The 9,764-nt window shown below is 51.7% G+C and overlaps 1 protein-coding gene across 4 annotated transcripts in view; it reads left to right on the top strand.

The window, feature by feature from the left end:
- Window positions 1-9,764, top strand: part of Ppfia3 (PTPRF interacting protein alpha 3) — a 28,702-nt gene that overhangs the window by 9,795 nt on the left and 9,143 nt on the right. For all 4 annotated transcript variants that reach the window (XM_021221944.1, XM_029537185.1, XM_029537179.1 and 1 more), the window contains exons 8-18: window positions 570-716; window positions 813-947; window positions 1,036-1,119; window positions 1,979-2,110; window positions 2,344-2,406; window positions 2,497-2,576; window positions 3,604-3,748; window positions 5,334-5,521; window positions 7,056-7,278; window positions 9,129-9,292; window positions 9,385-9,512. In XM_021221944.1, the coding sequence (XP_021077603.1) occupies window positions 570-716; window positions 813-947; window positions 1,036-1,119; window positions 1,979-2,110; window positions 2,344-2,406; window positions 2,497-2,576; window positions 3,604-3,748; window positions 5,334-5,521; window positions 7,056-7,278; window positions 9,129-9,292; window positions 9,385-9,512 (1,489 nt within the window). The remainder of the gene's footprint in view (window positions 1-569; window positions 717-812; window positions 948-1,035; window positions 1,120-1,978; window positions 2,111-2,343; window positions 2,407-2,496; window positions 2,577-3,603; window positions 3,749-5,333; window positions 5,522-7,055; window positions 7,279-9,128; window positions 9,293-9,384; window positions 9,513-9,764) is intronic.

Genomic DNA, 9,764 nt, shown 5'->3' with positions numbered 1-9,764 from the left:
GAATGTTTGATTCCTCATCAGCTTGGCAAGTGGCAGGGGCTGCTTGCCTCTGTCACAAGGTTCCTCACGACAGCCCCAGGAAGGTCTATCTCCCGCATGATTCTGGCTTATCTTCTCTGGGCGTCTAAGCTTGGGCGAGCCTGGTAGCCCTCTGAGAGATGGTGTGAACCTTCCAGAGAGATCCCAGCAAGTACTCAGTAGGACAGTGTTATGTCGAAGTGTGGCTTGAGTGAAGGCTGTATCCCATACGTCTTTGTTTTTTTTGTTTTGTTTTTTTAATCAGGTAGGGTCTCCCTATGTATTCCAGGTGGGCCTTGAACTTGGCCGGCCTTCAAAGTCCTCTTGCTTTAGCCTCCCACCTACTGGGATGGCAGGAATGTGACGTCACCACGCCCCGAGCATCTTTCTGGAGGCTCTAAGCCAGAACTGCTTTAAAAGTTGTGACACAGAATGGAGCAAAGAGCTTGTTTTCTATAAACCCTGGAGTGCCTTGTCTTGGGATTTTGGCCTCTGATGCCACAAGGCTTTCTGGGAGTTGTAGTCCGCACATACCATTATAACCTCTGCAGGCGCTGGCTCAGCGGGAAGATATGGAAGAACGCATCACCACACTGGAGAAGCGCTACCTGAGTGCCCAGCGTGAGGCCACATCTCTACATGATGCCAACGACAAGCTAGAGAATGAGTTGGCCAGCAAAGAGTCCCTGTACAGACAGGTGAGAGCCCACCCAGCAAGAGACCCAGGAGACCATGGGACGATGCTGTGGCTGGGTAACTGAGCCCCTTGGCTCTTCTGCCTCTTTCTCTCCCAGAGTGAAGAGAAGAGCCGTCAGCTGGCTGAGTGGCTGGATGACGCCAAGCAGAAGCTGCAACAGACCCTGCAGAAGGCCGAGACCTTACCTGAGATAGAGGCTCAGCTGGCACAGCGCGTGGCTGCTCTGAACAAGGTGACAGCCTGGCAAGGGGCGGGGCCAGAGGTGCAGGGGCGGGGATCGTGGTGGAGTCAAGTCACGCTCCACGGGTCCTGTCCACTAGGCTGAGGAACGCCATGGGAACTTTGAGGAGAGGCTTCGGCAGCTGGAGGCACAGCTGGAGGAGAAGAACCAGGAGCTGCAGCGGGTGAGAGGGCCAAGGGAGCGTATGGAACAGTGATGTGGAGACGGGGCTTACCTGTGTGTGTGTGTGTGTGTGTATGAGGGGCCAGCCTGGGTGGGGACAAGGCTTAGTTGAGGGGGCAAATTAGATGGCATTCATATGAATGACAGAACTTAAATGAAGGGTGGAGCTCCTGGGTCTTACCGGAAGGAACTGGGTGGGATGTATGAGGCTTATTTATTAATTTATTTTTATTTTTCGAGACAGGGTTTCTCTGGATAGCCCTGGCTGTCCTGGAACTCACTTTTTAGACCAGGCTGGCCTTGAACTCAGAAATCCACCTGCCTCTACCTCCTGAGTGCTAGGATTAAAGGCGTGCGCCACCACGCCCGGCTATGTATGAGGCTTAGATAGGGGTGGGACTGTGCAGAATTTAACTGAGAGGATAGGCTAGGTGGGGTTTACATGACATCAGAGCTTAAAAGAGAGAGCCTGAGAGTAAGGACAGGGCTTAGATGAAGGGGCTGGGGCTGGTAGATGGCGCTTCAAGCTGGGGTTGGACTTAGCTGAGTCCTTGGCTAAGTGTACACATGGGAGTCAGGGCACAGTGAGGACATCTCAGAGGAGGGGCTAAAATGAGGGGGCGGGGCTTAGATGAGGGGCCGGATTGGGTGAGACTGAGGTTGGGGCTTAACTGAGAGTAGTGGGTGGGACTTAGATGAAGAGTCAGAGTCTGGCTTTGTTGAGATGAGGGATGGGTTAAGGAGGGGCTAAATAGGAATCAAGATGAAGCGAGGCTTAGGTGAGGGGCATGATTTCGAACAAAGGAAATGATCTCGGAAGGACCCGCTTGACAGTCTCTGCCCTGTTTCTCTTTGCTCAGGCCCGGCAGAGGGAGAAGATGAACGATGACCACAATAAACGACTGTCAGAAACGGTGGACAAGCTGCTAAGTGAATCCAACGAGCGGTTACAGCTTCACCTCAAGGAACGGATGGGGGCACTGGAGGAGAAGGTGCGCCCCCTCCCACCCCTACCCCAGACCTTTGACAACCAGGGGTTGCCTCCCACTGCCGTCCAAGGGCCCATACATCTTCCTCAGGTCTGTCATTTGAGACCTCCAGACCCACAAACTCTGCTCTGTGAGGGAAGACACCAGTTTGCTTGGTCACTCCACGAGCGGAGTTTTCCTAGACCACAACCCCTGCAGCCTGCCTTTGACCTTCCATTTCACCCCTGCCCCCACAGAACTCCCTGAGTGAGGAGATTGCTAACATGAAGAAACTTCAAGATGAGCTGCTGCTGAATAAGGTGGGGCCCGGAACTTAATGGGGAGTTATCGAGTGGCCTGCTCCTCATAGCAGTGGCATCGAGCCTCATACCTCTCTCTCCTCTCCACAGGAGCAGCTCTTGGCTGAGATGGAACGGATGCAGATGGAGATCGACCAGCTCCGGGGGAGGCCGCCCTCCTCCTATTCCAGGTGACAGAAGCGCTTCCTGCCCTTTCTGTCTGGGGCAAGCTCATCCTCTCCACTCCTTCGTCTCAACTCTCATCCCTTATTAGTTTTTTGAAAGACTTATTTATTTTATGTATGAATGTCTATCTACAGGTATACCTGTATGCCAAAAGAGGGCATCGGATCTCATTACAGATGGCTGTGAGCCACCATGTGGTTGCTGGGAATTGAACTCAGGACCTCTGGAAGAGCAGCCAGTGCTTTTAACCACTGAGCCATCTCTCCAGCCCCCTCGTCCCTTATTTTTAATTTTTACAGTACTGGGGATCAAACCCCAGGGACTCATGCTATCATCACCAAGCCAGATATCCTAGCCCTTCACTGGGGGATTCTAGGCAGGGACTCTGCGTCCAAGCCACACCTTCAGCTCCACGCTGGGAAATTCTCCTGTACATCTCTAGACTCTTTTTGCTTTTCCCTTTGAGACAGACGCTTACTAAGTTGCCCAAGCTGGCCTTGAACCTGTGATCCTTCTGCCACAGCCTCCCAAGTAGCTGAGACTACAAGGTTACATCACCAGGTCCAGCTTTATTCATTTTGTTTATTTATATTTAAGAATATTTTAGTCAGGTGGTAGTGCATACCTTTAATCCCAGCACTTGGGAGGCAGAGGCAGGTGGATTTCTGAGTCCGAGGTCAGCCTGGTTTACCATGCAAGTTCCAGGACAGCCAGGGCTACACAGAGAAATCGTGTCTCAAATCGACAAATTCATACACATATCTTGATCATATCCCCCAAACTTCCCATAAGACATCTCATTCCCAATTGCTTTCTTTTCTTCCTCCTCTTCCCCTTCTTTTTGAGACGGGGCTTTTCACGGAGATCCGCCTGCCTCTGCCTCCCTAGTGCTGGGATTAAAGGAGTGAGCCATCACTGTCCAGCCACAATTTCTTTTTTAAAATAACCCATCTGTTGCCGCCTGCGGCGCAAGCGGACCGGTCCCTGTGACTCCTAACCTCTATCCTTTTCTGGTCTTTCCTGTACTCACAGGTCCCTTCCTGGCAGTGCCCTGGAGCTCCGTTACTCCCAGGCACCAACCTTACCTTCTGGTGCCCCTCTGGATCCTTATGGGGCTGGCAGTGGCCGGGCAGGCAAGAGAGGCCGCTGGTCGGGGGCCAAGGACGAGTCTTCCAAGGTCAGTAGCCACCTCTAGGGCCTAGATAGAGAGGGGTCGTGATGGGGAGGGCAGCTGGATCTGCGCAACACAGGAGGATTCTGGGATGAAAAACCCCGTCTCTCTGACCCCCTCTCTTCTCTCCTGACCTCCATCACCACCATCCACCTGCCTGCACGTCTGATCTCCTCCTATGACGTATTCGGTGAGTACTGAAGATGGAGGAAGAGTGGCGAATTCCAGAAAGAGGCCAGGCAAAGAGAAGCTGGTTGGCTCTGGGAAACTGGGAAAAAGGGAGGAGTCGTGCTGTGGGCGTGGCTTAAGGACAGTTAGGAGCCAGTAAGAACGAAAGACTGGTGCTGTGGAGAAAGCATAGTTAGTAAAAAACCCCTGGCCAGATGTAGTGACCTGCGCCTCTGGGCTCAGCTCTGGAGGTGCAGACAGGAGAACCTTTAAAGCCTGTGGTCTGCCAGCCTAGACAGTGAGCTACAGATTCAGTGAGGGACGGTCTCAAAAACAAGGTGGGGCTGGGCCCGTTGGCAAGTGCTTCTAATCTCTATATCCAAGCATCCTAGGCAGGTAGGTCAATGCAGTGAGACCCTGTCTGAAACAGCCAACAGGAAAGGAAAAGAAAAAGGTGGGGCCAGGGAGATGGGTCAGTGGGTCATGGCATTTGCAGCTTAGCTTGAGGACTTGAGTTCAATGCCCAGGCCCAACATGGTGGAAGGACAGAAATGACTCAGAAAGGTTGTCCTCTGACCTCTATATGCACAGCACAGCACCTGCACATGGCCCCACCACACACGGAAAAGATGTTAAAAAGAAAAAATGAAGTTCAAAAGAATGAAGTGAACAGCAAATGAGGAGACAGAGCTCCAGCTGCTACGTATGCACACATTTCAAAGAATAAAAAGGAGCTAGGTGTGAATCAGTAGCCCTGGCTGTCCTGGAACTCACTCTGTAGACCAGGCTGGTCTCGAACTTGGAGATTCACCTGCCTCTGCCTTCCAAGTGCTGGGATTATAGGCGTGCGCCACCACTGTCCAGCCAATTTTTTTTTTTTTCTTAAAGAAAAGAATGAGACTTTTGTTTTGTTTTGTTTTGAGACAGGGTTTCTCTGTATAGCCCCGGCTATCCTGGAACTCACTTTGTAGACCAGGCTGGCCTCCAACTCAGAAATGCGCCTGCCTCTGCCTCCCGAGTGCTGGGATTAAAGGCGTGCGCCACCACAAAAACGAGACTTTAAAAACTCATTATTGGGGGTGCACCTGCCACAAAACACCTGTGGAGGTCAGAGGGCAGCTCTGTGGACTCGGTTCTTTCTTTTTACCTTTAATGTGACCTGAGGATTGAACTAGGGCCACCAGCCTTGTGCAACAAGAATTTTACTCATCGAGCTATCTCTTAAGTCCAGGAAAGAGTCCTGCTAAGAGAGACCCTAGGGACACAGCTCATCTAAACCTGGGCCTAGGTGACAATCTGACTCCACCACCATCATGCAAAGATAAAGGAAGGGTCTAGCCTGGGAGAGCATCGTGGGATGCAGATAGGATCAGGAGTGTGGGCAAGGCCAGGAACCAACCTCAATCCCCATTTACAGGGACAGGACTGGGATCGGTCTGCCCCTGCCGGGTCCATCCCACCCCCGTTCCCTGGAGAGCTGGACGGCTCAGATGAAGAGGAGGCTGAGGGGATGTTCGGGGCTGAGTTGCTGTCCCCCAGTGGGCAAGCTGACGTGCAGACACTCGCCATCATGCTCCAGGAGCAATTGGAAGCCATCAACAAGGAAATCAAGTGAGTCCTTGCCCAAGCTGTCCCCACAGCCCACAAACTCCTAAGAGTCAGCCGCACCCTTTCTCTAAGCCTGACTACTTCCCCTTTGCCCTCAAGCAACTGTCCCAGAGACAGTCCGCAGCCACAGATCGCCTCTGTTATCTGGTCAGTGTCCCTAAGCCAGCACTTATACCAAAGAGTGTGTTCCACAATCCTACCCCTCAAATCCGCAGGAGAACCCTCAGGAAAACCACGACTCTATATAACCATGTCCTAGAGCCTCCTGATACTGCAAGAATCTCAACAGAAGGTCCCAACAGCAACCAAAACCCCACAAATCTCATCCTTACACTGAAATCAAGAGCCTCGGTTTGGGCTGGGAGTGTAGTGTACTTGGTAGAGCCTCTGAGGAGCCCTGGATTCCAACCCTAGGGTGGAAAAGCAAAGAAGAAAGGGAAAGAAAGAGAAGGGAAGGAAGGAAGAAAGAAAGCGGAGGAAAGAAGGGGTTTCAGAGATGGCTCAGTGATTAAAGTGATCGCTGTGCGTGATTTGGGGACTGGAGTTTAGATCCTTTGGAACCCATATGAATGTCAGGAGGGCTAGCTGGCTCACCTGAAATGACAGCCTCAGGTGACAGGGTGGACTGCAGGAGGAAGCTGACTGCCAGGGCGAGCCGTGCCAGCAAGCTCTGTGTCCGGCTGAGAAACGCCGGCTCAGTAAACAGGGTAGAGAGGAGCTGATGAAGATTCTGTCAACCTCAGGCCTCTGTGTGCGTTCAAATCCACACACTGCCCATACACACGCAAAAGCACACATAGCACAGGTGTAACCACACACGCACACACACAAAAGGAGGAATGAAAGAACGACTTAACCACGCCTTCCAAGAGTCTTTAGCTAACAGCGCAGTGTTCCCGACAGCTTCACCTGCCCTCCAGAAACCACCCGCATTGGCAGTTTCTCTTCTCATGAATTCTTTCTGGGCCCCAGGAAACAAGCAGACCCGATCACGTTCTAACTCAGACTTTATCTACCCACTCTCCTGTGCTGAATGAATCTATGACCTTCTAGATCATTCTGATTGGCCTTGAGTTCACTCTGATCTTAGGATTGGCTCTTGGAACGCTGTCTGTTCCTATAGTAGTTTTACTGTCTTTAGAATTATAATTTGTTGTTTGGGGAGGAGTTGGACCCAGGGCCTTGTGTACGCCAAGTGAGGCCTCTGCTGCTATGTCACCAGCCCCTCACTGGGGGATCTTAGGCAGGTGCTCTACCACGGAGTCACACGCCTAGGGCTTGCTGCAACCATTTGGTTAACATCTTCTAACTGATAGGAATCACCACTACGCAGCCCAAAGCCTTCAGTGATTTCTTGAGACCCTCAGGATTTCTTGGCTCCCTTTGAGCTGCTGCAGCTATGGGTCTCTGGCCCACCAGAGCATCCTTAGGTCGCCTCGCTCTCCGAGCCACACCCTCCTCCCCTCCCCAGCCTTCTGGCCACTTGGGATCTGTGACTCCCTGTCCCCTCCACCTAGTCTTCTTTCTCCTCTTCCAGGCTAATTCAAGAAGAGAAAGAGACGACGGAGCAGCGTGCGGAAGAGCTGGAGAGCCGGGTGTCCAGTTCTGGCCTTGACTCGCTGGGCCGGTACCGAAGCAGCTGCTCATTGCCGCCCTCCCTCACCACCTCCACCCTCGCCAGCCCCTCACCTCCCAGCTCCGGCCATTCCACCCCTCGTCTGGCACCCCCCAGTCCTGCCCGGGAGGGTACTGACAAGACCGTGAGTACTCTCTGTCACCCCAGCCCAGTGTAGTGGGAGAGGTCAGAGGTCAGATACAGAACTTCCCACAGATAGCTACCAGAGCCTGGACACAATGGGCTCCAGAGTGTCCTCAGCTTTTCTCAAAAGTCTGACCAGACAATAGGCTGGTTCTGGAGACTTAATTAGTCAGCTGGAGTGTACTTGAACTTGTGTGTGTGTGTGTCTGTGTGTGTGTGTCTGTGTATGTGTGTGTGTGTGTGTGTGTGTGTGTCTGTCTGTCTGTCTGTCTGTCTGTCTGTCTGTCTCTGTGTATGTGAATGCATACTTGTGTGTGTGTGTGTCTGTGTGTGTGTGTCTGTGTATGTGTGTTTGTGTGTGTCTCTCTGTGTATGTCTGTGTCTCTGTGTGTGTGTGTGTCTGTGTGTGTCTCTGTGTGTTTGTCTGTGTGTGTGTGTGCCTGTGTGTGTGTCTCTGTGTGTGTGTCTGTGTGTGTGTGTGTGTCTGTGTGTATCTCTGTGTGTGTCTGTGTGTATCTCTGTGTGTGTCTGTGTGTGTGTCTGTGTGTGTTGATTCATGAGAATGCTACAGCACCCCTGATGGAGGTCAGAGGACAATTTCCAGCAGTTGGTTTTCTCCTAACAGGTATATCCTGGTGACTGAACTCGGGTTATCAAACTTGGTAGCAAGTCCTTTACCCACTGAGCCATCTTGGCAAGCCTATGTGATTTGGTCTCATGTGTTATGTTTCTGTAGCCCTGGCTGTCCTGGAACTCACTTTGTAGACCAGGCTGGCCTCGAACTCAGAAATCCGCCTGCCTCTGCCTCCCAAGTGCTGGGATTAAAGGTGTGCACCACCACGCCCGGCTGTAATTCCTTTTTTAAAAGACAGAGTCTTGGTGTGTTCCCTAGGCTGCTGTGGAACTTGTGATGTCAAGCTATCCCTCTAAGTGTCTAACCTGGTCTAAGCTGCACCACACCCAGCTGCATGGACTCAAAATATTCCTGGGGGGGGGTGGCTTAGATGCTAAAGGCCACCAAGTTTGACAACCTGAGTTCAATCCCAGGGACCCACAGGGTAGAAGGAAAGAACTTATTTCTGATAATTGTTCTCTGATCTACCACAAAGGTGTAGGGCACACACACATACACACACACACACACACACACACACACACACACAATGTAATTAAATTATTATTTGTAGATTCCTTTGTTTTATTTTTTGAGACAAGCTTTCACTCTGTAGCCCTGACTGTAGCCCTGGAATTCACTGTGGAAATCAGGCTGGCCTCGAACTCACAGAGACATGCCTATCTCTGCCTACTGAGTGCAGGATGCCTCCACAATGCCTGACACTATTTTTAAATTCACATCCACTTGAGATCTATAATCTTTAAATGACCTTTGAGAACTTGGGTATGGTAACTCAACACCTGTCACCCCAGTGCTTGTGTTGCTGAGGCAGGAGGATTGCTGTGCGTTCAAGGCCAACTTGGGCTACATAGTGAAATCCTATTTCAAAATAACGAGGGAGAGGAGACAAAAGAGGAGGAAGAAGGAGAGGAAGAGGAGGAGAATTCACCTCGGAGGAAGTCAAAATCATATGCAGTTGGGTTTTTTGTTTTATTCTGTAAATCTTGCTTTCTGGTTCTGAGTACCTGAGCCCCTTTAGCTTTCTTGGAGGTTACACCTATTCCACACCTGTCGTCTGCCACAAAGGTGCTTTCTGGCTCGGCGTTTACCCCATTTGATCTAGGTTACCTCCAATTAATACACAAGCAAGAGACAGTTCAGACACCCTCTCTTACCCCACAACTAACGTCCCGACATGATCTTCAAGCCAGTTCTGCATCTGTCTCTGTCCCCAGAACCATATCCCTAAGGAGGAAGCTGGTGTCCCACGAGGGGAGGGCCCGGCCGTTCCAGGAGACACCCCACCACCCACGCCCCGCTCTGCCCGTCTTGAGAGGATGGCCCAGGCTTTGGCACTGCAAGCGGGGTCACCGGAAGATGGAGCACCTCCCCGGGGAAGGTAGGCAGAAATGTGGGTCGAGAATGGGGAAGGGACAAAGACTTGAGTGGTGGGGGACAGTACTCATTCCAGGGTCTGTCCTGTGTCTCTAGTGAGAGCACCCCAGATTCCCTCCACAAAGCCCCCAAGAGGAAGAGCATCAAGTCCTCCATAGGCAGGCTCTTCGGCAAGAAAGAGAAGGGCCGGATGGGACCCCCGGGCCGGGAGAGTGTTTCTCTGGGTGAGCACTATAATGTCAGCCCTCTCCCCCTCTCTCCCCTCCTCCCTCCCCTCCTCCCTCTCTGTCTTCCTTCCTCTCCTCCCACTTTCTCATTTGCCAGAAATCGATTTCTGTCTTCATTAGGTAATACTTCGTTTATTAAAATTAAACTTACGTATTATAATCTTCTGCGTGTTCTCAGTGCGTGCATATGGAGGTCCGAGGACAGCATCATGAAGTCTGTTTTTTTCCTTCTGGTTTTGCTTATGTAGC

The sequence above is a fragment of the Mus pahari genome, chromosome 1, assembly GCF_900095145.1.
Source record: "Mus pahari chromosome 1, PAHARI_EIJ_v1.1, whole genome shotgun sequence".
Classification (NCBI taxonomy): Eukaryota; Metazoa; Chordata; class Mammalia; order Rodentia; family Muridae; genus Mus; species Mus pahari.
Note: the sequence above shows the minus strand (reverse complement) of the source record. Positions and strands in the feature narration are given on the sequence as shown.